This window comes from Myodes glareolus, chromosome 23, assembly GCF_982192425.1.
Source record: "Myodes glareolus chromosome 23, mMyoGla1.1, whole genome shotgun sequence".
Lineage (NCBI taxonomy): Eukaryota > Metazoa > Chordata > Mammalia > Rodentia > Cricetidae > Myodes > Myodes glareolus.
Window position 1 is genome coordinate 4,998,452 of NC_142048.1, and position 26,178 is coordinate 5,024,629.

At 49.4% G+C, this 26,178-nt stretch overlaps 1 protein-coding gene across 7 annotated transcripts; it reads right to left on the minus strand.

Moving 5' to 3' along the window:
* Positions 1-569: 569 nt before the first annotated feature.
* LOC125395679 (cytochrome P450 4F3) lies at positions 570-21,202 on the minus strand. Of its 7 annotated transcripts, none has more exons than XM_087900811.1 (13): positions 21,046-21,202; positions 20,514-20,712; positions 14,304-14,448; positions 13,016-13,069; positions 12,801-12,928; positions 10,450-10,571; positions 7,179-7,449; positions 4,523-4,589; positions 4,195-4,324; positions 1,981-2,114; positions 1,823-1,887; positions 1,169-1,208; positions 570-811 (listed from the first exon to the last, which is right to left on the minus strand). In XM_087900811.1, exons 1-13 carry the CDS (start codon positions 21,189-21,191, stop codon positions 783-785), a joined length of 1,530 nt encoding a protein of 509 aa, XP_087756937.1. In that variant the 5' UTR covers positions 21,192-21,202; the 3' UTR covers positions 570-782. The 7 variants fall into 7 exon arrangements, with proteins under 7 accessions (XP_087756937.1, XP_087756932.1, XP_087756934.1 ...); XM_087900806.1 differs by having other exon boundaries at positions 1,126-1,208; XM_087900808.1 differs by having other exon boundaries at positions 1,800-1,887.
* Between the last annotated feature and the right edge of the window lie 4,976 nt (positions 21,203-26,178).

Consider the following 26,178-nt stretch of genomic DNA (forward strand, 5'->3'; position numbering starts at 1 on the left):
CATTGCCAAAGGTTTGCTTCTTCCTTTTTATACAACCCAGAACCCAAACTCGGTAATGGTGCCACCTACAGTTACGACGGAGGATCGTTCCACCTCAAATGGCTTAATACAGATAATCCCTCCATGGTGTGCCCAGGACCTCCTCAGTCCTTGGCATCCAAATAACCAAAGAGTCTGGAAACAGCTCCCACAGGGTATTTAAACTGTACCCTTCCCCAGAGCCCAAACACGAGGTTTTCTTGTCTTTCTTTTCCGTCTCCTCTCTGGGAGGCTGGAAAGTCATCCGGGAGCCCTTATATCCATTAATCCTGGACTTTTTCTAATTCTGTTTGATTTGGTCTGATTCGGATTATTGCGTCAGCAGAGAGGATTATTGGGGTGCAGAAATTTTTCAGATTTTAACAATTTTCAGAAATTTTTCAGAAATTAACAATATTAATCTTCCTGTCCCCTAAATCCGACCTGTCCCCTTACTGCTCAAACACCTTCCATGGCTGCATGTGGCTCATGGGAGCCGCACCACCTTGATTCCCGGAGCCTCCCTGCTGATGTTTGGCCAGGCTCAGACACCGGGGTGACAAAGATTTTTATTGCTGGGAATGCTCGCAGGATAGGGGTGGTCCCGGGCCAGATGTGGCGTCACTACGTGCTCAGCGGCTCCACCCGCAGCCATAGCCCGCCCTCTGCGCGCAGGATCAGCTCTGGCTGCCTGCGAGGCTCCTTATCGTCCGGCAGGACGCGGAAGCGCAGCAGGGTCAGCGCCAGCGCCACCTTCATCTCGCTCAAGGCAAAAGTCTGCCCGATGCAGTTCCTGCGGGAAGGCGGGGTGGGTACTCTGACTGTGCTCTAGACCCCACCCCGAACCAACACAGCACTAGAACCTGCCCCCGGACCAATGCATGGGCATCCGCATGCTGGGAGCCTGATCCAGACCAGTAACCAAACGGTCTAGGGAGGGACTCTGAGCACGGAGAGGGGCTCTCTTCACTTTCCCCTCCTTGGTTCCCCAAACCTTTGCACAATTCCTGTGCAAAGGAACAGGAGGGAGATGCTAACGCCCCCACCACCACCCCAACTCCTCCTGCTTATCAGCCCCAACCCCCGCCCCCTCACTCATGGCCTCACCTGGGCCCTGCGGAGAAGGGAATAAAAGCCAGGGATGGCCTACCCTTGGAGCTGTCTGCATCAAATCGAAAGGGGTTATAGACCTGCAGCAGATAAAAAGGTCTGGTGGGTGAGTGCCATCTGCCGCCACAACCAGGAAGGAGCAGAGAGACCTCTGCATGGGAGGTAAGAACTGATGTCTCTGCCTCCAGGACTGGTAGAGTGCTCGCCTAGGCTAGGAGCAGTTGGAAGCCCTGGATTCCATTTCCACACCAGCATAAAACCGAATGAGTGAAAACCTGTCATCTCGGCACTCCAGAGGTGGAGGCAGGAGGATCAGTGATTCAGGGCCAATCTTGGCTATATAGGCTTTCCAGGTTAGCCTGGGATCCCCAAGACCCTGCTTGGTACAACCTATGGTTAGGGTTGGGGAGGTCGCTGAGTGCGTAGAGCACTTGCCTGGCGGGCAGAAAGCCCTGGATCCCATGCCTTGCACCATATAAACCAGGCACAGTGCTGCAAACCTGTCATCCCAACACTCAAGAGGTGGAAGCAGATGGATCAGAAATTTTACATCATCCTCGGCTACAGGACGAGGTCAAGACAAGCCTGCGCTACACACACACACACACACACACACACACACACACACACACACACACACACACGCCTTCTTCTCTAGAACCATAACCTACATAGGAGAATAAAGGGACAGAACCTCGGGGTCAGGCCACACAGTTGGATTGTGATGGGTCCCGAAAATACTTATTCTGCAGATGACACCTGTGGAGGAAGTGAGGCAGTCAAGACAAACTGAGCACGCTGGACCCACTCTCTGCCCAGGACCCTCCCTCTCCTCCCCGATGCGGTGGGCACCTTTGGGGATGACCCGACCATCTGGGAGCACAATGTCCTGAGTGCAGCAGCGGGAGATAGCAGTGACCGGGGGATGCAACCGCAGACTCTCCTTGATGCACATGGTGAGGAAGGGCAGCTGCGCCAGGTCGTCCCTGAAAAGAAACCCCGGCCAGCAGGTAATCAGGTCAAAGTGAGAGCCTTCAGCTCCTCTGTGACCCAGCGAAACCTTTCTCCCTATAATAAAATAATCTTGAGATGAAGTACTTGAGCATTGTGAAAGCACAGGCTGAGTAGACAGCTCAGTGAGTAAAAGCACCTGCCGACAAGCCTGAAGACTTGAGTTCAATCCCCAACAGCGTAATTTTTAAAAGCGAGAATAAAAACAAAATTCCAACAGTGGAAGGCCGAGACAGGATTATGAGCTTCAGACCAGCCTATGGTACACAGTGACACTCCATCTCAAAATACATTGACTACTAATTAACAGTTGGTTAGCTTACTGATTAATTAGTTTAATTGTGTGTTTATTAACAATTAACTTTTAATTAATCAAAATGTTTTTAAGTCAGAGAATTAGGGAAGTACAAAAAAAGTTTAGTCAGGTAGCTTTAGAATCCTTTTCTGAGAGACCTCAACACCTAAATGGCAACAGTAAAAAAGTCAACAAATGGGCAGAGAGATGCTCAGCAGTTAAGAGGACTTCAGTTCTCAGCACCTACATCAGACAGCTCTCAACTGCTCTGCAGCTCCAGAGACTCTGACACACTCTTCTGGCTTCTCCAAGCACTGCCCTCACATGCGTGTGTGCACATTTGCGCCCGCGCAAGCGCGCGCGCGCGCACACACACACACACACACACACACACACACATTTGTAATTTTAAAATAAAAATAATTTTTAAGTTAATGGATCTGCACAAAAATTACTGTCTCTGGAAAAAAGAGGAAAACCAAAGTATGAAACAGTAAAGAAGTAAAATAAATAAACCTCATGCTTTTGCTTTTCTTTATTGCTGTACTAGAGACACTAGCAAATGTAATTAGCCAAGGGGAAAAAAAAAGAAGGAAAGAATGTGATTTACTGTAGAAGGGTAAATATATCACGTTAGCACAGATTGGTGCTGAGGAAGGTTGTTTGGTTCTGGTTTGTTTTGGGTTTAATTTTTGCAAGGCAAGTGTTCTCCCAGCAAGCCCCATCCACAGCCCCAGACAGTGATATTATGCTTAGAAAACACAGCAGAACCCACTGGAAAACTTTAACAACTAATGCAGAGCCAACAATGTGGCTGGAACCTTTAATCTGGGTTCTTTTGGTGTGAGCTGCTAACTGGCTCAAAAACTGAACTCCATGGTACATCACTCAGCCCTCTGACACAGTGCCATACACATCTCTCCTGGCGGCTGCCTGGTTGCGAGATCTTTTTTTGTTTGTTTGTTTAAGAACGCCCTTTTGTTTGATGTTTTTTTTAAGGGTTTTAAAGTGTGTGTGCTCGCACGTGCGCATTTGCATGCAGGTGCCCAAGGAGGCTAGGGCATTGGATCCTCTGGAGCTAGAGTTACAGCAGTTGTCAGCAGCATGGCATGAGTCCTGGGAACTGAACAGGGGTCCTCTACATCTCTGCAGCCCCGTTTTGTGTTCTCAGGTAGACAAGGTCTTATTATGCTGCCCAAACTTATCTCCAACTCCTGACTCAAGGGATCTTCTTGCCTCAGCTTCCCAACTAGGTGGGACTAAACACGTGCCCACAACACCCAGCTCGCCTGATGTTTCAAGGGAATTCCAACAAATTAAGCTAAAGGTTTTCTGGAAGACTAAAGGATTGTACAGTTAGGTCAATCTGACAGGGGAGGACCTTCACGATACAGAGCTGACTTGCCTCTCTTCTGCTTACACCTTCTCCTGGTCCCATAAATGCCCTTGGGTTAAAATCAAAGTCACTAACATGGCTTTTCCAGTCTATGCTACTGGCCTCAATTGCTGCTATCTTGATTCATCTTAGCCCCACCACACACACGCATGCACACACACATACACATGCATGTATACACACACACACACATAGCTTCCTGTCTCCCACTCCCTCATTTCTTTTCCTCCCACTTCATCTTCATCTTTTAAAGCCCCTTTCTCCTATCTAAAAGCAGGCCTCCTCTTCTCTCTTTCCCTCTCACTTCTTGTAGAGAAAAGAGCCGAGGAGAGGGGCTCAGAGACACCCCAGGACCTGCACTCACCATTCAATCTCCTCAGGTTCACGGTCCCTCAGGAGCTCCCGCACCTCCTGCCGGCATCGCTCTTGGTATTCTGGGTGCCTTGCCAAGTTGTACAGGACCCAGGAAAGCCCACTAGCCGTGGTATCATGGCCTGAGGGGCAGACAGGCAGCCTGGGGTCTCTGGGCTACTTCATCATTTACCACATAGGTGGCTCAGTCCTCAGGAAGTGTAATTGCCAGGAAGGACAGGGAAGGGGAAGGAACAGAGGGATCCACGGTCTGCCTACCCTGTCACCAGGATGCCCAGACAGACCCCTTCCCTCTCTGCAGCAGTTCACAGAAGGCTCACCTCCAAACATGAAGGTATCAGCCTCTGCTCGGATGTCCTCATCAGACAGTGCCTTTCCATGTTCATCCTGAAGACAAAGCAAGACACCAAATAGCACCAGTTTGGAGGACTCCTGTGTCTAACCTGGGACAGTCTCTGAAGACCCCTGGTCCATCTCGATACCCAACCAACCACAACTCTGTCCCTGTGTTAATCACCGTCACCAGAGTCCCCACACCAATGATGTCAGCCCTGGCTGCTGGCCTCTGTCCTAACCCTGGAGGAACCAGCAACTCATCAATATTCTTTATCCTGCACTACAAGTGTCTGGAGAAGGGAGTGGCACCCTAGGATACAGGAGTTGAATGTGGTTTGCCTTTGAAGACAGACGCAGAACAGCTGCCAAAGAGCATGCTCCCGTGTGTATCTAGGAAAAGGCCAGTGAGAGCGCTCCATGGAGCAAGGCTTTGCCACAAGCCTGATGAGTTGAGGTTAATCTGAGATCCACATGGAAGGAGAAAACCTGTTCCCTGAAGTTGTCCTCTGGCCCCTGTGTGTACTGAGGCACAGGCACCCACACACAATAAACAAACAAACAAACAAACAAATAAATAATAAATGAACAAGTAAACAGTGTGGTTTTAAAATGCTATTAAAATAGAAACCCAAGTATCTTATCTCCAGGGAGATAATATTTGGCTTGCATGCCTGTAGATGTCACTAAGTAAACCTAATTCACACTTCAGAGCACAGTTCACTCTCTCCCTTCCTTCTTCCTCACTCTTGCCGCCATTCCTCATCCTTCCTCTTTACAGGGAAGCAGATACAGATGTGACAGCTGTCCTGCAGAAGCCCCAACCCTTATAACATTCAAACTGTGTTACTTGAAGATAATAGATATAATATAAGATAAAATGTATCTTATATATATTATATATATTATATATTACTAATATATAAGATAAGATAAGATAAGATAAGAGTTGGGAAATGGCTCAGTCGATAAAGCACTTGCCACTCAAACACCTGTCTCAAAAACCTGGTGAGATGGCTCAGCAGGTAAAGGCACTCACCTTCAAGCCTGAAGACATGAGTTTGCCAGGAGTTTGAAGTCAAGGATGCTACTACATAGTGGAAGGAGATAACCAGCTCCCAAGTTGTTGGGTGACCTGGGAGCACACACATACCCACACAAACCCATCAAGCAATCAATAAAATGTAATAAGTAAAGCAAGGTGGAGGGGCTGAAGAGATGGCTCAGTGATTAAGATCTCTTGCTGCTCTTGCAGAAGACCCTGGTTCGATTCCCAGCACCACATGGTGCCTCACAACTGTAATTCTAGATCCAGGAGATCTGAAGCCATCTTCTCACTCCCTTGGGCACCAGGCACATATTGAGTGCACATACATGTAGACAGAACATTCATACATGTAAAATATAATAAATAAGCCTAAAACCATTTTCAAAATACAGCAAGATGGAAAGCAATCGGGGAAGACACTCGATGCCAACCTCTGTTCTCTGCAAAAGCATGCTCACATGAGCACAGACCTTCTACACAACATGGGAACATACACACAACATTTTATTTTAATGCTACATGTACAGGTAAAAGCATTTCATTGCCCACTAAGGAGACCCTGGAATGGGGAGCTTTGCTGTCCATCATCCTAGCTGCTATTGTAGAATGGACTGTTCTGCTCCTGGGCACCAGGCTGCTGAGCACAGCCATAGGAAGATGTGCCTACTGATCAATGACACTAACTTCTCCTCTAAAACTCAAAGGTCCCCAGAGCTTCAGCTATGGAAGTCCCTGTGTCGTCATCTCTAAAGCCACTGATGTATGACATGTTCCCCCATCCTCAAGCTGCCCACTGCCCTCTACGTCAAGATCCATCTCTTTTCTTGCCCTCAATTCTTTGAAAGACTGGGTCTCATGTAACCCAGACTGACATTAGACTCACTCCATAGCCAAGGAACCTCTGACCCACCTGCCTCCAACACATGAATGTTGGGGGTGATAGGCAGGGACCAGCATGCCCTGTTTACAAAGTGCTGGAATGGAACCCAGGGCCTTGTGCATGCTAGGCAAGCACTATATCAACTGAGCCCTGTCCATAGTCCCAAAGGAGGGGAGAAATCAGCTCTCACTGTCCACTAATATGTGCAAGACTTTATCCCTGGCTATGTTGGCAAATGCTACACACCCACCATGACTGGGTCTCTCCTGAAGGGTTATGACCCTTTCTACTTTAACCTGACAATATCAAAGGAATATTGCCCTGAGTTTTATTCCTTTCTCACCCATGCCCATGTGAGTCTAGGGGCCTGGTGTGTTGGGTAGGGTCTTGGCCTGACAAATGGGGATGAGGAGAGCTGGCATGGCTGGTATTCAGGGTCTCCTTCCCACCCTTCGTATAGGTCATATGCAACCCATAGTTGAGAAGTCAAGAACAGCCTTCCTGTGCCCAGAGCCCCTCTGTAGTCTGAGGAGACTCAATGGATGTAGATACCCATGCAGTGTTCCAGACACCTTAGTTCGCCTGGTGGTGAAGGGCTCAGGGCCATGTTCCAGTGATAAGTGGAGGCTGCATAGGGTCCAGGACATAGTAAGGACAGAGCATGCTCAGCTTTTTCATCCCAGCCCCAGCCATCTGCTTCCCTTAAGGAACCCACCTTGCTCAACAACAGCACATCAATGAAGTCCAAAGTCTTGGCCTTCGCCTTGGCCTTGAGGATATCATCTTCACCCTGATCAGGAAGGGTGCGACGCCTCTCCTGGATGACGGCGTTGGTGAAGTCGTGCACTAGGCGGCAGGCCTTCCGGAAGCGCATCCCGTCCCAGGTGAAGTAATAGAGCAGGTCCACATGCAGATGCAGCCTCTGGTGCCTTCTGGCCACTAAGGCACTAAGTTCCAAGATGGCAGCGATGTACTCACTAGGCTTCCTGGAGGGTGTCGGCATAGAGGAGGTGAAGCTTTAACATACATGAACACTGAGAAACATCTCAGCAGGCAGGAGCTGCACCCCTGGGGATGGAGAAGCTAGAAGCATGTGTTTACTTTTGAGGCTATCTTGGACTTTACCCAGGAGCCATGGCAACTAGATCAGAGCAATACAGTGGTACCCAGGTCTCTGGTGATAGTGTCAGACCTGCCTCCTAGTAGATGGAGGAAAGGAGGGTCAGGAGACCCTCACCTTCAACTCCACCACCTGGCACAAGTTATCTAGAAAGTGGGACTCCATGTACATCCATGAGGTCACCACCCATGATGAGGAAGGTCTCGGTGACGGTGCAGCACCTAGACGTGACCCTTCTACTGTGCTTTGTAAGTACAGCGAGCTCTGTGACGGGCGTTCCTAGGAGGAACTGCACTCGATCTTGAGCCTCTGTAAGGCTGCTTCGCTGATTAGAGTTTCAGGAACTGTGGAGAGCTGGGATGCTTCAGGTGCAGAATCCAACTGCAGCCTAGACTGTCTTTAGCCCCAGTAACAGTCACCATTCCTTGCCCATCGCTGTGACTTGTGACTAACAAGTAAAACCTTTTCAAATGCAGTAACTTAACAAAACCACAGTTCTCAGCAACCAACAAAGGCTGTGTGTCATCAGATGACTCCCGAGCCCACAGTGGACACCCCCAATCTGCATTTAATCTTGGAATTTAACCATCGTTTACTTTCACAGGTTCCCCTAGGAAGAACGTCACCCCATGACGATTATACTTCCTGTTTACTCAAGTAATATTACTTTCCTTCTCAGATCTTTGATGGAGTTGAAGATTAGATAATTGTAGTTACCCTCTTCATGATTTAGCTAAACTTAATTTCAATACATTATTTAGACTCCTTAAAATAAAATGCTTAGTAAAACTTTTGTTATGCATTTCTTGCTTAATGTTGTTTATTACTTGTAATTTTATATTTGGTATCTCTTCCTATTGTACATAGTTGTATTGGGTCGATCTTGTTTAGACAAAATGGGGAGATGATGGAAAAGCTCAACCAATCACATCTGGTTAGGGTGTGGCTGCCTGGGGCCCAGGTAGAAAAATCGGGGTAGGTAGGTGCACTCTCTATGTTGTGCCCGCCAGACCATTTCGGATTTCAGACCTTCCACTCTGGTAGCGTGAGTTCCCCCCTTTTTCAATTATTAAAATATAACTGTTGTTCTTGAGCTGGTCTGGTTATTTATCGTACCGACCGAATATGTCAACATGCATTAACCTACCAACCTGATGTCTCCCTTTATGTATTTTAAAAGTGCCTTGATTTATGACATTTTTAATATCTTTAAATTTATTTATTTTATTCTATGTGTGAGTGTTTTGCCTGCATGTATATGTGCACCATGTGTGTGCTTAGTGTCCACAGAGGTCAAAGCAGGATCCCCTAGAACTGGAGCTACAGATGGCTGTGAGCTACCCTGGCGGGGTTGGAACTGAATCTGGGCCCTGCCATGACCAGCAAGTGCACTTAACCCTGAGCCAACTCTCCACACTCCCCAATCTATGACTTCATTCTTATCATCAGCCTCTGACCATGCTGAAGCATAGCATTTGGGGAAACCTGAGTCAACTTCAGGGCCATTGTCACTCATATTTGGCTCCGGAATAAGCAGTTTCTTCTCCCCTTTGGGGCGAAAGCTGTGTCTTTGCCTCAATACTCATTGGTCTCACAGAGGTGGACTTCGGTCTGTCCTGAGTGCCCACCTTAGGGGAAGAAGTGTTTGGTCGACTGTCCCAGGGGAAAAGTCAGTTCATCCACCACAGGAAAGAGCCCTGAGACTCGTGTCCATCCCCTGTCCTTTAGTGAATCTGTGTGAGCTGCCTCTATGTCCCAGAGTACAGTGTGGACACTTGACTCCTCCCCTTCCTCCTCAACCCAGGCTCCACCCCTTCCTCTTCCCTACTTGTCTTCTTTCCACTTCCATGTCTATAATTATTGGTTGGTATCACTGGTGACTCAGTGAGTTTGAATGGGGTTATTTGCAGGAGTGTGCACACCTTACCAGTGGTTACACCACTGAAGAAAGTATCTCTCTGTTTCCATTAACTGACTTATTGTACTATAATTTCCTCTGAGTTGAAACATTCTCTGCTGGAGCAAGATTCTTTAAGACTCAGGAAGTAAACAACTCTCTAGTCTCAGGTAATTCCTGAAACTCACCAGGTTCACAAGGCCCATCCTTCCCCAGCGTTGCATTAGTAAGAACTGCTGGAGAGAGGAGACGCTCTGACCTGTAGGGCTGCAGAGAGCTCCAAGCTTCCAGCTTTGTGAGCTGTCAGCCCTGCTCGTGTGTGCTTTGGTGATGCAGCTGTCTGTGAGTCATTTCTGCTTCTATAAGTGACCCCTATGGAACTCATTGGTTCACCAAGTTGGACTTTTGAGGTATCCTTTGGTCTGTCACAGATTTCCTACCCGGGATAAGTAGATATTTGTTTAAATCTCCTCAAGAATCATGTCACAGAGCAAGTCTTCAATGTCCCAGGGACTGTAGCCCCAGGTGGGGACCAATGAGCCTCTCTGCCACCTCTCTCTTTACTTTGGAAACCCTCCTCTTTCTTCTCCATGCTCCGACTTTGAGGTACTGCCTCATCACAGGAGCCAACTGACTGAAGCCTCTGAAACCCTGGCCGCAAACAATCCTTCTCTTGATGGAGATTGTCCTGGATATTTTGTTACAGTGGGAGCAATCTGACTACTGCAAACTTAAGCACCCTCTGTGGTTTCCTTGAGATATCATAATGACGTTCACATCACTTGGCCTAGCTTTTCCGGGTCCTTAGAACTGAGCTACCACCTCCCCAGATACCCTCCTCTCCAAGATGCGCCCTCACTGCTGGACACAGGCCTGCATCCCCATACCATGCACTGCTCACTCTCTCCCTCCCAGTGCTCCCTCCCTTGTGTCTATGGGTCATGTCCCCAGGCCAGGCCAGGCACTCACTCCTGGCAATTGCTGTTGAAGCTGAAGACACACTTCTGCAGACTGTCCAGGGTCATGAGGCTGATGTGTTCAAACATGTCCAGACGGGCGCTTCCCTTGGAGGCTAGGCACTGCCACTTGGCCTGGTCAGAGAAGGCGACAAAAATGGGCTGGACCTTGGAACTTTGAACCTCTTCCCAACCACAGCCACCAAAAAGGAACCTCCCGAAACTGCATCTGATTTAATCTGATTTGCTGTGTGCCAAAACCAAGACGGAACTCATACTCCACCACGTCTAGATCACTTCTTTGCCTGGGTGGACTTGAACAAGCTCCCTGTTAGGTCAAACCTTCAGGATCACCCGTATTGGGCAGCAGCACCCTCTACTTCACAAGCTTATGAAAGTAAAAACCGATAGCGGCTATTACTGAATTGACATGTGTGACCATGTTTGGCACGCGAGGTGTTCAGCCAGTGTTAGCTTTCTGGATCCTCAGTGTTATAGATTTATTTTTTTAAAAAAAATCTGTGTTCTGATGAGATGGCTCAGTCAGAAAGGTGCTTGCCATCCTAGCATGAGGTTCTGAGTTCAATTCTCAGAACCCATGTGGAAAAAAGTGGTCATGGTGGTATGTATCTGTATGTATCCTATCCCCAGAGAGGTGGAGACTGGAGGGCCCCTAGGGCTCAACAGCTAGGCAGTTTGGCCTAATTGGTGAATTCCAGGCAGCAGGAGACCCTATGTCAAAAAAGCAAGATGGATGGCAACTAAGAAATGATCCCCAAAGTTGATCTCTGATCTCCACTGCGTGCACGCACACAGGTATGCATGTGCACACACACAGGTGTACATGCACACATAGGTTTATACACAGAGATGTATACACACAGGTGTATGCTCACACAAACAGGTGTGCATGCATATACACACAAATGCATGCATATACACACAGGTATACATTCATGATAAACAGGTATAATATGAACACACAAGAGTGTACACACACAGGTATACATACATATGCACACAGGTATACATGCAAATGCACACAGGTGTTCATGCACAATACACAGGTGTCCACACACACACACACACACACACACACACACCTGTAATATATGAGAGGGTGCTGCCCCTGATCATAAGAATCCTTCCTAGGAATACCAATAATCCATGTCCTGTTAGTCCTCATCCGGGCTGTTTCTCAGATGTGTTTGCAGAAGAAAGCTCAGAGAGCAGCAGCAGCTCCCTCGGGAAAAGCCCAGGCTTCCTTGTTTCCTATCACAGAAGATCCCAGCCTGATATGACCACACATGCCTGTAATCCCAGCATGCGGGAGGAAGAGACAGACCCCAGTACAGCTGGCTAAGGAGACTAACTGTATCTGTGAGCTCTGGGCTTTATTGAGAGACTGTGCCGCAGTGAGTTAGGCTGAGAGAGATGGATGAAGATTGTCAACCTCAAGTTTGGGCCTCCACACGCGCGTGCACACACACACACACACACACACACACACACACACACGAACATACAAACCCTCTGTGATGATCAGTGTTGATTGCCAACCTCACACGATCTAGAATTGCCTAGAAGACAAGCTTCCAGGCATGCTTTGAGGGCTTAGCTGCATTAGGTTCCCTCTGTGCACGGCTGGAAGGAGTTATCTGAATGTGTTGACTAGTTCTGACTGTCAGATGGACAGTTAGAACCACCTGGGAAGAGCCAATGGATGAGTTTTCTAAACCAGCTTTGCCTGTGGGCATGGGTATCGCGACTGTTAACTGATGTGGGAAAGCCCAGCCCACTGTGAGCAGCACCTTTCCCCGGACAAAGGTCCCTGGAATGTACAGAGAGAAAACGGACTGAGGGTGAGCAGGGAACCGTGCGTTCATTCTCTCTGCTCCTGACTGTAGCCATGACATTTTCAGTTCCCGCCTTCACTTCCCTGCTGTGACAAACTTGAGCCAAACAAGTTCTTTCTCCCCTAAGTCACTTTTTGTCTGGGAGTTTTGTCACACAGCAAACGTGAACTAGAAGGCTTAGTTAGGTTAATGGAAGTGCGATGGTCCATCCTAAAAGTGGGCGGCCCCAGCTGGGCTCCTTGGCTGTACAAAAGGAGAAAGTGAGCTGAGCGCCCGCATTCATCCCTCTCTGCTTCCTGACTGTGCAATGGGACCAGCTGCCTCACGTTTCTGCCATCTTGACTCCCGCAAATGGTGGAGTGTGAGGCAAAGAGACCTCCTCCCTTAAATCGCTTCCATTGGGGTCTTTTATCACAGCCTCCATCTAAGGCAAGGACCGGAGACCAGGTCTGTCTATAGCTCTTCTTCCTTCAGGGTTCAGCTACGGACCTGGGCTCCAGGGACTCACATGCATGATGTTGGTGCTGTCCTTGAAAATCTTTACGTACGGCTTCAGGATGTTGAAATGGAAGGCGGGTGTCAGCATGCGACGGTGGCGGCTCCACTTGTCGCCAGTGCTCATCAAAAGACCATCTCCTAATGGAGTAGCATGGCAGTGGGCAAGGACAGCACTTTCCCCCAACCCCTAGGGGTATTGCCAGCTCCTCACCTGTTGGTACTCACCCAGCCAGGGCTTCAGGAAACTGTAGAAGACTGTGTCCTTGGGAGCAACTGAAGCTGATGTGAACAGGCACCATCAAGAACCATGGCAGGAGGAAGGGCAGGAAAGGATGGGGTCCTTAGTCTGGGATCCACACCCTCCCCCCCCCAAGTGCACATGGTAGGATTGGGGGCAGGGAGGGAGGGAGAGGAGAGAGGCCAGACATGCAGCAGCACTAGACAGAGGCGACTCCGCCTGCTGTGACACACATACTGTAGCACGCCTTCACACAGCTACTGCGTGGTTGAGCATGTTGGCCCTGCTAAGCACAGCATCCCATTCTGCAGACCTTTGCAGAGACCCAGTGCTCCTGTCCGCTCCAGCATGTGCTGATATCTCCTGACACAACCATGTGACAGAGACACACATAGGCTAACATGACTGACACACACATGACCTGCCCTAACTGTGACAAACACACCTCAGCACTCCCCATTGACAGGTTCCAGGTGTGATTTGAAAATCTATTTCTGGGCCAGGCATGGGGGAGCATGCCTTTAATCCCAGTGTTATGGAGGGAAAAGCAGGTGGATCTCTATGAGCTCCAGGCTAGCCTGGTCTGCATAAGTTCCAAGCTAGTCAGAGCTACATAATGAAAATAAAATAAAATATAGTGTTTAGGAAAATATAGTTCTAGAGGGTAAAAATTCATTTTGGGAGCAGTGTGATGGCTCGGCAGGTAAAGGTGCCTGCCACCAAGCCTGATGAGCTGAGTTCAATTCCTGAGACCCACACAGTGGAAGAAGAGAAACGACTCCCACAGGTTGTTCCCCTGACTGCCACCCTTGCTCTGCAGCACACACACATATGCACACTAAATACAAGCAAAAATAATAAAATTAACTTCCCTGATGTGACCTAAACAGGCCTCAGCATTACTCAGATTTTTCTCAAAAGGTCTCAGTCATAGCCCCAAAAACTTCTGGCCCAGACTTCAGACACTTCAGGAAAAAGAACCTGTTTCTACCAGCACCTTAGACAAGTGCCGGTGAGAAGCCAACATGCCCCAATTGTCTGTGACCCCGGAGAAAACTATTGTCATATAAACCCAGGTGGGAACCAGGCGCAGCCGATAACAACACACACTAGAAAGATGGAGGCCACCCACAATAGCACACGGAATGCCCACAGGTGAGTCGGGTGGGTTTGAAGGAAGCAGCAACAGAGATATTCCTACCATAGTCCTTCCTGGCTGCACTGAGGTCACCAGAGACTCACGGGTGTGCAAGCTGGGACCAGCATGGTGCCTACCTGAAGCCAAGAGCACAGGCTTGATGAAGGCAGGGTGGAATATGCGGATGACAGGTTGCCACGGCCCCACCCACCAGCAACAGACATCCCTGAAGGTTCGCACCAGGCTCTGGATGTACAGGAGCCCTTCTTCCGAGGCCTGGATCTGTAGAAGAGGACTCACCCAGTGTTTGCTTCTCTGGGTTGCCAGAGAGAACACGTAGGGTGGGCAGGCACCGGGAGCCCCAGGGACTCCATCCAAGACTTTACTCACCCGGCTGAGCCCTGCCTGGGTGCCCCCAGGGAGAGAAGACGTATCCTCACTTCGGATCCTAAACACTGTATTTTATCTATGTGTGCATGCTTGTGTGTGTGTCCATGTACACACGATCATGTGTGTGAGAGTATGGAGGCCAGAGGTCAACATCAGGTACCATCTAATTTGTCTTTTTTGCACATATTTTTATTACATTCTATTTGTTGGTGGGTCATGTGCTAGGATGTACAATGTAGAGGTCAGAGGACAGCTTGCAGGAGTTGGTTCTCTCCTTCCACCACGTGGGGTCCCAGGAATTGAACTCAAATCACCAGACTTGGGAGCAAGCACCTTTACCTGATGAGTCATCTCACCAGCCCCAACTTTGTTTTCTTGAGTCAGAATCTCTCACTGACCTGAGGCTCACTGATTAAGCTAGGTTCATGAGACAAAGAGCTCTGAGGACCCAGCTGTCTGCACCTCACTAGTGCTGGGGTTGCTGGAGGCCATCAGAGTATACAGTAGGTGACAACTAGTGTTCAACAGGCTGACCTACCAGATGAGTGACTCTGATGGGGAACCCCACTTGGAAAAGCCACAGGGTCGCTGGGCTGTAGACAACTGTTTGTCTCTGTCTGCAATTTCTCTCATGAGTCACTTTATTTCTTCCCTAATAATAGCTTTGGGTGTTTCCCACTGTTGTGTGTTTATCTCATGAAAATATTGTATCTACTGGGCACACACATATCTGTGGATGGTCAGGAAGATGACTTCTCATGAATCTGTATGACTTTGATATATAGAAACTATTTTAGGACATTCTTTATAGCTAGCTCCACTGTCCCACAAGGCTGTAGACCCTTAAAGCCTGCCTTGCTCCTTTACTCAGACTAACACAAGAAAATAAATTTCTCCTCAGTCTCAGACAAACGGCACACAGTCAGTTCATTTCACCTCAGAGCAAGTTCAAACTAGACTAAAGGTTTTTGTAAATGAATCATAAGTTTAAAGCTTTACAGTTGTGCACAAAGTCAGAGTCACGGGAGTCCAACCAAGGTTATTAATGCAAAACAGCCTAAAAATCATGTCACTTCTTCTCCTGCCAAATCTGGCTGATAAAAGGCCTATGTCTGAAAGCCTATCTCACTGGGCACTGTGCCCCACCCTGGTCACAGTCTTTCTCCAGAAGCCTTGAAACTTTGTGTTGCCATGGTAAAGGGTTCTGCTCTTACCACTCACCCAAAGGGATGTGCTTTTGACCCATGAGATGTAACTCTTGTAATTTTTTATTATTGCTTCAAGCTTCCTGTAAAAAGTGTATTTCAGCTACGCTATGGCTGGGAGGTAGTTTTGTGAGCTGTACTGGCAAGCTACCGAAATGTGATCACACTCTTGCACCAAGCCCTTCACTGACTAAACCATCTCCCCAGTGCCCAGAATACCATAGTAACCTGTGTTCCTCTCCATCCCATCTTCCACATGGAAACAGTTGCCCTGAAGTACCTTACAGTTTCCCACATAGCGAGTGGCATGTCTGAGACCTGACCCTGGGGCTGTAGACCTCCAGGGTCACAGACTTAATGCAGACCTTGCCGCGTGAAGGATACTTAGGGGAACTTCAGCGGGCAGTGAACTCTCCTGTGGAACTGAGTCTCTAAGACTCATCATCATAGGCATAGGCATGCTGGGCGGGGGTGTGGGTGTCTCGGTTGTTAGCTGATGTAGAAAGACTGAGTTTTGGAGGGGCAGCACCATTTCATGGCCTGATCCTTGTCCTAGCTTTAGTCTGTTACTGTGATAAAACACCCGACCAAAGGCAACTTTGGGAGGAAAGGGTTTATTCGCCTTCTGCTTCCAGGTCATAGTTCATCACTGAGGGAAGTCAGGCACAAACTCAAGCAGGAGTCAGAAGCAAGAACTATGGGGGAACACTGCTCACTGGCTCACTCTGGCTTCCTCTCTGGCTTGTGTTTATCTATATTTCTTATACTGCTCAGACCCACCATGTAGGGATAGTGGTCTGGGCTCTCCTGCACCAGTTAACAATCAGAAAATACTCCCACAGGCCAATCTGATAAAGGCAGTTCTTTAAGATTCCTTCTTCCATGGTGTGTCAAGTTAACAATCAAGACTATTCAGTGTGTGTGTGTGTGTGTGTTTGTGTGTATGAGTACAGTATATGCAGAAGCCAGAAGAGGATGTTAGATCCTAGAACTGAAGTTATAGGTGGTTGTGAGTCACCCAGTATGGGTGGTGGCAAATTAATTAGGTCCTCTGCAAGAATGGCCAATGCTCTTACCTACTGAGCCATCTTTCCAATACCTTGACTGCTTTCTAATGTTCTTGACCCCATCAGTCACAACTTAGCCCCAGATTTCCAATTGCTCCTTTTTTTTTGACCAAACTACTACTTTTTCCTGTATTATTCTGTCCAGTTTTTTGCTCCTAATTTTTATATAAACATATCTAAAAGCAAATATCAATATCATGCAATAGCCTGAAAAACCTGCTACTTTGAAATTCCTTCTGTCAAATACACTAGTTTGCCATTTTTAAACACAGCCTTGTGCCTGGAGAGATGGCTCAGAAATTAAGAGCACTTGTTGCTCTTGCAGAGGATCCAAGTTTGGTTTCCAGCATCCATGTGGTGCAGCTCACAACTACCTGCAATTCCAGCTCCAGGGAATGCAACACCCTCTTCTGGCCTTCCCAGGCACTGCACACACACACACACACACACACACACACACACACACACACACACACAAAGTAAATCTTTAAAATGAGCCCCCCACAAAGTCTCAGAGCAGGAACAAAATGTCCATAAGTTCTCTACCAGTGTGTCACACAGGTGTGTGTGATGATGACTTTCTCTCGGGAGATGCAACACACACCCATACTCACCATGACAGACCAAAAGTAACCATTGCACCAATGTCCAATTTGGCCAAGCAATGAGTTTCACTGGGGTTACTAACAGGACCATAGGAGGGGGATTACTCCTCCCTGTGAGCAGCTGCCTCACAAGAAACCCCACCCCAACATAGGTGACTGCGCCCCACCCCAACGTAGGTGACTGCACCCCACCCCAATGCAGATGACTGCACCCCACCCCAGAAAATTCCTGAAAAACGAAGCACACTGGAGCTCTCTGTGCAGCTCACAGGCAACTCCACAGTTGGAATATCTTTCTGTGTGCAGTTTGTCTGGTCAGTCTCTGTCCAGCAAATGTTTACCCCTTTTTAAATTGTTGGGTTAAGATCCCCAATAATCTCCTAAACTTCTATTCCTCCTGAGGTGCTTTTGCCTCCTTTCCTTTCTGGATAAAATGTTTCAGTTAGGAAGAAATGTTGCAATTTGGAGGAAAATTCCATAGAACAGGTAGCCTCTACTCCAACTACAAGCACAATGGGGTTTTTCCCCATTTAAAGACTCATGAGCACAGTCATTACCTCACGGGCACAGCTATTACCTCACGGGCACAGTCATTACCTCACGGGCACAGTCATTACCTCACAGGCACAGCTATTACCTCACAGGCACAGCTATTACCTCACAGGCACAGCCATTACCTCACGGGCACAGTCATTACCTCACAGGCACAGCCATTACCTCACGGGCACAGCCATTACCTCACAGGCACAGCCATTACCTCACGGGCACAGCTATTACCTCACGGGCACAGTCATTACCTCACAGGCACAGCCATTACCTCACGGGCACAGTCATTACCTCACAGGCACAGCTATTACCTCACGGGCACACCATTACCACACGGGCACACCATTACCTCACGGGCACAGCCATTACCTCACGGGCACAGTCATTACCTCACAGGCACAGTCATTACCTCATGGGCACACCATTACCTCACGGGCACAGTCATTACCTCACGGGCACAGCCATTACCTCTAAGTGCAGCCATTACTACCCAAATTCTCGTCAGATTCCTCCAGAACCCCCATGACTCTATGTTAGTTATGTCTATGAACCTGTGAGCAGAGTCCCTGCAAGAGGGAGCGAAAAGAGGAAGACTCGCTCTGCTCCAGGTTTCAGAGCGTCCGGTCCATGACTGCTCAATCCACCCACTCGATGTTTCACATTGCGGCAACAGCAGCTATGGTAGGGGACTTCTTTACCTCCCATGGACAGGAATCAAAGAGAGATAAGAAAGGACAGAGGACAAGACACCCCAAGAGCCCATCCCTAGTGTTCTATGTCTTCCAACTCTACCCTGACTCCTGGAGTTTCCAGAACTTTCAAACCAGTGTCTCCAGATGGGCATTGGGCGTTCAACACAGGCAGGGTTGGTATATGTAGCATGACAGTTTCCTCTAAATTGAAACATTCCCTCTGGGAAGTTGGGGAGGGGCTCACGAGACCCCAGGGTAGATAGGCATCAGGAGTCTGGAAGGTGGAAATGCACGAGATGTCAAAGCTTGCCCTGGGTAAGCAGCAGTTAGTTCATGCTTCCCCCAAGTCTCTCGCCAGCACAATGTCCACCCTGGCTTTGGAAGGTGGATTTTCTCATCCCCTGCAGTCCCAGCATCGGAGGCGACCGCAAGAGGGAAGTCACATGGGGAGATAGTGGGTGGCAATGTGGTCTCAGGACTTGTCCCCAAGGTATCACATATCCTCCATGATCTAGGGGGCCCATTTTTATATGGCACTTTTCCATCTACGCCCAACAGGATGTCATTTCCAATGTTTCCTGGTAGTCATGGCAACCTCGGCAGAACACTAGAGTAGCAGCCAGGCCAATGGTAATGGTGATCAAGTTTTTAGAGTCCAGAGAGGGGGTCAGGAGACCCTCTTCCGGTACTCCAGCTAGGACTCTCCCCCCAGCAGTAGATGATATCTTGGGATATGCTAGAGTCTGGAGAGAGGGTATCTTCGGATATGCTAGAGAATTCAGGAAAAGGAGGATTTTAAAGTCAGGACTCTGGTACAGCTTCCATGAAGCTGTCACTCAGGATGGGTGGGACCTTATAAGTTGTTTGGGGATCACCCATGATCCTATAAGTAACCCCTCTCCTATTCTCTGCCAAAACACCTAATAAACCCATTGTTCTCACCAAGCTGGACACTAGTGGACTTGCCACTTGGGTGCCTCGTTGGGGTGAATACACACTTGTTCACATCTACCCAGGAAAAGATAGTGTGGTGCCCATGTAGCCTCTGACTCCTCCTGCTAGGAAGGACTACATCGGGGAACTTGTAGCCTTGGCAGACCCCAAGAGAGTAGAGGTGACCCCTAGGTCTCCACCAGGGTGGCAGCTCTCACCCGTCACCTGCTGATCCCCGGCTCTGGCACAGCAGTCTGTGGTCTAGGTGAACCTCTGCACCCCAGGGACCATGCCGTTTACAAGGAAAGCAAATGTCACCAAATCACACACAGGGAAAAGCAGATCTAAGTCAACACTGGAGGTGTGGTGTGGAGGATGGGTTCTGGGACGGAGTCTGAAAGAGGAAGCCAGTGACAAGCTCATATCTAGATTGAGCAACAGAGCTCATTGGTACATCTCAGTAGAGAAGCCAGACATAGGAGAAAGACACTGAAAGGGGCAGGAAATCAGACCTCAGAGCTCTCCCAGCCCACCCAAGTCCTGGGTGTGCCTGGATGGGATTGTAGTTCATTTTTGTGACCATTGGGAGGCCAGAGATGTGCTGAAAAGATATGACAGAGGCAGGGGACTGGTCCTGATCTTCCTTCGGGAGGCTTTAAGCCTGGCACAGAGAACCTGAAAACATCAGGGTCCTCTGTCTGTGGAGCCCATGCTGGGAGCCCTGCAGCATGGCCATCCATGGAGAAGACAGCTCGAGATGGATACAGAGAAGACTCAGGGTGGAAAAGGCTCAGAACTTTTTCCTTGAAGTGATGTCATTCTACTGTCCCCAGCTCCCTGAGCCCATTCCAACCTCCTCACAATTTCTTCCACCCTGAAACCCCAGGCCCACCTCACTGCCACACTCACCAGACCCAGGTGACCCAAGAGCCAGTTTCGTTTGGGAGGCTGAGGGAAACAGCGAAGGCGTTGAGAGATTTCATAGGCAGTGTAACCCTGGACCAGGATGTAAGCCAGAAGGCAAGAGGCCCCAGCCAGGGGTAGGAACAGCCACAGGGAGGCTACTGCAGGCCCCAGGCCCAGCCAGGACAGGCTCAGCTGTGGCATCCTGCAAGGCAAATGGACACAAGGTGAGATCTTGGGGCACAGGAAAGCGTTGGAGATAAGGCCTGGGGAGGTAGGGAGACCCAGGGCAGTGCAGGGGAAAGACAAGGAGGAAAAGAGGGAGAAGGAGAAGGAGATGGAGAAGGAAGAAATGAAGAAGAGAAGAAGATGGAGGAGGAAAGATGTTGGTTTGAGTCCTAGTCATACACAGGTGGCCAGGGACTATGGGCGAGAAATCAACATCTGATGCTGATTTCCTGTGCTGCCCCAGCCTAGGACAGCCAGCCCCTCCCACCCCAGGCCAGGGCCCCTCAGCCCACTGATTTTAGCCTGGTACCTTCTCTGAGGAGCACTGTGTTCCCCAGGTCCTTCTCTCACTGTTTCTGACTCCTGACCAGGACTGGCTGGACGAGTCTGGACTGGGCCATTCAGTCCCCTGCAGGCCCAACTGCCTCCTCCTGCCTGGGTAGGTAGCCACCACATGGGGGCGGAGCCAGCCTGAAGCAGAGGGGGAACCAATCAGGACCCCACACTCAGGGTCACACAGATAAGTCCTGGGTCCCCAGGATTTCATACCTCTCACATGGGGGCTTTAGAGGAAGCAGTGGGCAGATCGGTGGAGATAGAGCCCCAAGGAGAGGGCGTGATGAAACAAGCTGGCCAACACTCTGCTCCATGTAAGAGTGTGAGGAAAGTCCTCCCACTGTGCCTTGGGCCCTCATCTTGTCTCCTGTGCCCTGGCTAGTCTACATGAACTCTCTGCCTTCTTCAGGTACCCAGCATCCTCACAAGGCCTGTTTCCCTCCACACTCTAAGCAGTCTGGACTAAGTCCTGAGAGTCAACAGAAAAGGAAGCTGAAGCTCAGAGAGGGCAAGAGTCTAACCCAAGCTGCACAGCTCAGAAAACAAAATCTCAGGCTTGTCAGAGCCTAAAGCTCAAAACTTTCCCCCCACAGTACTGTTTTACCCCACTGAGAACGGTGTCCTGTCAGTGTAGGGACATTTGTAGTGCTGGGATCACATGGCCCCGTACCAGGAGCCACTTGAGGCTCCTTAATGGCCTCCTGCTTCTCTTCCCATACCCAGTATGCTCTTCCCAGAAGATTGCCTCCTCCCCTCCTGGCCCTGCTGAGAAAGAAGGTAAGGAGAGATAGCTCCGTCTACACCCCAGTGCCACCTCAGCCTGGTCAGCCAGATGACGGGTGAGCCACAGTACCATGTGCCAGTCATCCAAGCAGGCTCAAGGCCAACGTGGGCCACAGTGAGAACCTGTACTGTTATCTCAGCTCCCCGACGGCCTCCTTGGGCACCCACGCTCACAAGCACATGCCTACACAGAGACGCAAACACACAATTTAACATAAAGTCTTGCCTAGCGTGGTGGTTCCACTGCTGTGAAGAAACACCACGACCGAGACAGCTCGTTTAAAAGAAAGCATTTTAACTGGGGCTTGCTGACGGTTTCAGAGGTTAATCCATGATCATCACGGTGGAGAGCTTGGTGGCAGACATGGCTCTGAGAGCTTCAAATCCTACAGGCAGCAGGGAGAGAAAGCGAGAGGGAGGGAGGGAGGGAGGGAAGGAGGGAGGAAGGGAGGGAGGGAGGGAAGGAGGGAGGAAGGGAGGGAGGGAGGGAGGGAGGGAGGGAGGGAGGAAGGGAGGGAAGGAGGGAGAGAGGGAGGGAGGGAGGGAGGGAGGGAGGGAAGGAGGGAGGAAGGGAGGGAGGGAAGGAGGGAGAGAGGGAGGGAGGGAGGGAGGGAGGGAAGGAGGGAAGGAGGGAGGAAGGGAGGGAGGGAGGGAAGGAGGGAAGGAGGGAGGAAGGGAGGGAGGGAGGGAAGGAGGGAAGGAGGGAGGAAGGGAAGGAGATACTGGGCCTGGCTTTTGGACACACTTCCTCCAACATGGCCACACCTCCGAGCCATTACAATCCTTTTAAATAGTGACATTCCCTGGTGACTAAGCACTCTAATATATGCGCCTATGGGGGAATTCCTATTTAAACCACCACAGCCCACGAATTTAATCCCAGCACTCTGGAGGCAGAGGCAGGCAGATTTTATGAGTGCTAGCCTGATTTAAATAGTGAGCTGCCTAGCGAGACCTGTAACAAAAATAAATACATAAAATATTTGAAAAGCAACAGCAAGAAGAAATACAATCAAATAAATAGATAAGTCTGCTTGGGGAGACAGATCAGTCAGGAATTTAGCTTCCTGGCGGTTGTAAGAAATTTAGATCCCCAGAACCCACACAAAAATCCACAAGCACAACACACATCTGTAAGCCCAGCCACGGCCAGGTGGGGGGTGAAGATGGACAGATGCTGAGGAGCTGACACTCAGCCTGACCCATACATGGGTGCTCCAGTGACTCTGTCTCAAACAGAAGGTGGAAGGCACATGAGGGTGTGTCCTCTGACCTCCATGGGAGCAAGGCATGTGCCTTCACCCACACACAGAGGAACATGAGTGTACGTGCGCACACACAGACACACACACACACACATGCACGAAGAGAACCTGGTCTGACTTAGGCCAACAATCAAAGTTGGCTTCCTGGAGAAAGCGAGTTTCCTTTTATAAGGTTTTGCTTGTAGCTATTGTGTACGTGAACGTCTGTGATTGGGTTTGTACGTGAGTGCAGGAGTCCAGAGGTCAGAGCCCTGCAGCTGGAGTTGCAGGCACTTGTGAGCTACCTGACGTGGGTCTCTGCAATGGCTGTCAGCGCTCTTCACCTCTGAGCCGTCTCTCCAGCCCAGGAGGCAACTTTTCAACAGGGACAAAGGAAGTTTCTGAGGACAGGTGTGAGGGGGGGCAGCAGCACAAGTGGGTCCTTCTGTCTTTGACAGGTGCCGAGGTCACCAACGTGCAAGATCATGAAGGTTTCAGGAACCAGGGTTGGAAGCCAGGCCTGGCTCCACATGGAAGCCTTGAACTACTGTGCCTCTGACTCAGGACTCCTTTAGGCAGCGTCCATCAACCGCGGCTGCAGATTCCAGGGCCCAGTGGCCGAAGGGACCAGTGACTCAGGGCCCCTTCAGGCAGCGCCCATCAACCACGGCTGCAGATTCCAGGGCCCAGTGGCCAGAGGGACCAGGAAGTCGGAGATGGGGCCTGTCCTTATGGTAAGCCCTCAGCTCAGGAGTTTTCTTCCAGGGAGGCTAATGGCAAAAGCCAGGCTTATGGGACAACCCCAGAGAGAGTCGAGGCAGTGGCAGTAGAGGGGGGTGCTTGTTCTGGAGCATCCTTGTCCCTCCTCTCCCTCCACACAGTGGACAATGGCTTCAAAAGTTGCAGTCAGTTCCAGGAGATCGGCCCCTCAGCCCTGAGCCTCAGACTTCAGAGCTGAATTATGGGTCCCATAAAGCTTCCCAGAGCTTCTTGAGAATTCTATCAGACAAACCCAGGGACAGGACAGGGGCACAATTCCATAGTGGAATTTGCATACTCAAATTTGCCTTGCAAGCGTGAGGAGCCTAATTCAATCCGTAGAGCGCACATTAAACAAAAGAGAACAGAAGTGGAGGGAGAGATGGTTCAGTGGGTAAGAGTGCTTACCCAGCAAGTGTGAGGCGCTATCTGAGTCTGAGTCCCCAGCACCTCTGGAAAAAGCTGGACATGGGCCAGGGAGATGGTTGAATACATAAAGTCACTTGCCCCCCACACCTGTTGGCCTGCTTCAAGCCTGTGACCTTGGAAGGTGAGAATCAACTCCTACAAGTTGTCTTCTGACCTCCACATGTTCACACCACAAATAAATGAGTAAATAAATAGAATTTTAATTAAAAAACAAATCCAGGCATGGCTGCATGTGCCTGTAGCCCTAACATTGAGGCATAAAGGTAGGTGAACCCTTGAGGCCAGCGTAGACTGTCTGAAGAATTCCAGGCCAGTGAGAGATCCTGACTCAAACACAAAGTGGAAAGCTCCTGACAAGCGACGCCTGAGGTTGTGCCCTGACTGCCATACACAGGCAAGGACACATGCATCTGCATCTATATACCCATACAAATGCAAACACATGTGCACGCACACACACAATCTTGCTACCTCAGACTCCTGAGTGCCAGGATTACAGTAGTGCATACCACCATGCCTGGATCCTGGGGTCTTTTTAGACTCTCAAAGTTGCTACCTGCAGACTAAAACCCCACCTCTCATGATTAGTGGTCAGAAGGAGATAACTTCTAAACTCACTGGAACTGAGTCCAAGCTGACCGTGCAAACTCAAACAAGTAGCTTGCCTTCCATGAGCCTCTGTCTTCCTTATAATGAAGAGGTGAGGTTACACCCACTTTAGTGAGCCACCCGAGCATCTATAGTATCCCTGGCCTGCAGCTTTGGACTCAGGACACATAAGACTAGGTCCCTATCATCATGGTAAGCATGCCTGATGAGGGATACCAACAGGAAAGAGGACCCAAACCCTAATCCTAACACTAACACTAACCCTAACCCTAACCAAGTCAGACAGTGGAGGCTTGGGAAGGAATTAGCAGAGACCAGGAGAATGAATGACTGTTAACAGGAAAGAGGACCCAAACCCTAATCCTAACACTAGCACTAACACTAACACTAACACTAACCCTAACCCTAACCCTAAACCCTAACCCTAACCAAGTCAGACGGTGGAGGCTTGGGAAGGAATTAGCAGAGACCAGGAGAATGAATGACTGTTCAAGATGTGATGATCAGAAAGACATGCACAAGAGGTGACCCCAGAGCAGAGCCTGAGTGATATGGAGGAGGGAGTGCGGTGCAGCAGGTGGACCACCTGAAACACACCTACCCGCCTTCTGCACACTTCTCTTGCGGAGCGGAGATAAGGGGCATGCAGCAACTTCCCCTCCCATGGTGGGGGAAGGGGAAGGAGCCACACAGAAACCACACTGCAATGCTGCACTGCCCCAGGTAAAGGCCAGAAATGCTGCATTCCCACCCTGCAGTAAGGTCTGAGGCCCAGCAGCCCACAGGACAGTTGAATGTCAGACCCATACAGAAAGCCCCCAGCATCTTGGCAGAGATGCCAGGGGCTCAAACGAGTCACCCCCCTGGGCTTTTTGATCCTTTTTCCACATAAATTATAAAGCCATTGTTTAGGGCTGACAGGATGCCCAGTGGTAAAGACACTTGCCACTTAACCTGACAACCGGGGATCAACTGCCACAGTTGCCCTCTGACCTCCACATGTGCGGTACAGCATGTGTGCTCTCTCACACACATACATATAATTATTTTTTAAATCACCTTGTTTTTGCCAGCGCTCTGTGGCTTCTCTGCATCCATACATACTGTGCCCCGATCAATAACCATGACCTAGGCCTCCATTTGTGTGTGCTTCCATTCATTTCTCTCAAAAAACACGAGCTTTTACCTTTTTACTTTAGCATAAATGCCCTTTTCAGTTATTTTTTTATTATTGCAATATTTATTTATTTTGTGTGTATGCATGTGGTCATGGGTGTGGCATG

Coding starts and splice junctions, on each gene's coding strand:
- LOC125395679 (XM_087900806.1), bottom strand. CDS start 21,191: ATGTGGTGGCTACCTACCCAGGCAGGAGGAGGCAGTTGGGCCTGCAGG. Junction 4,590..7,178: donor ATGTGCTGTTGTTGAGCAAG/GTGGGTTCCTTA, acceptor CTTTGTCTTCAG/GATGAACATGGAAAGGCACT. Junction 2,115..4,194: donor GAACCTGAGGAGATTGAATG/GTGAGTGCAGGT, acceptor GTTTCTTTTCAG/GGACGACCTGGCGCAGCTGC.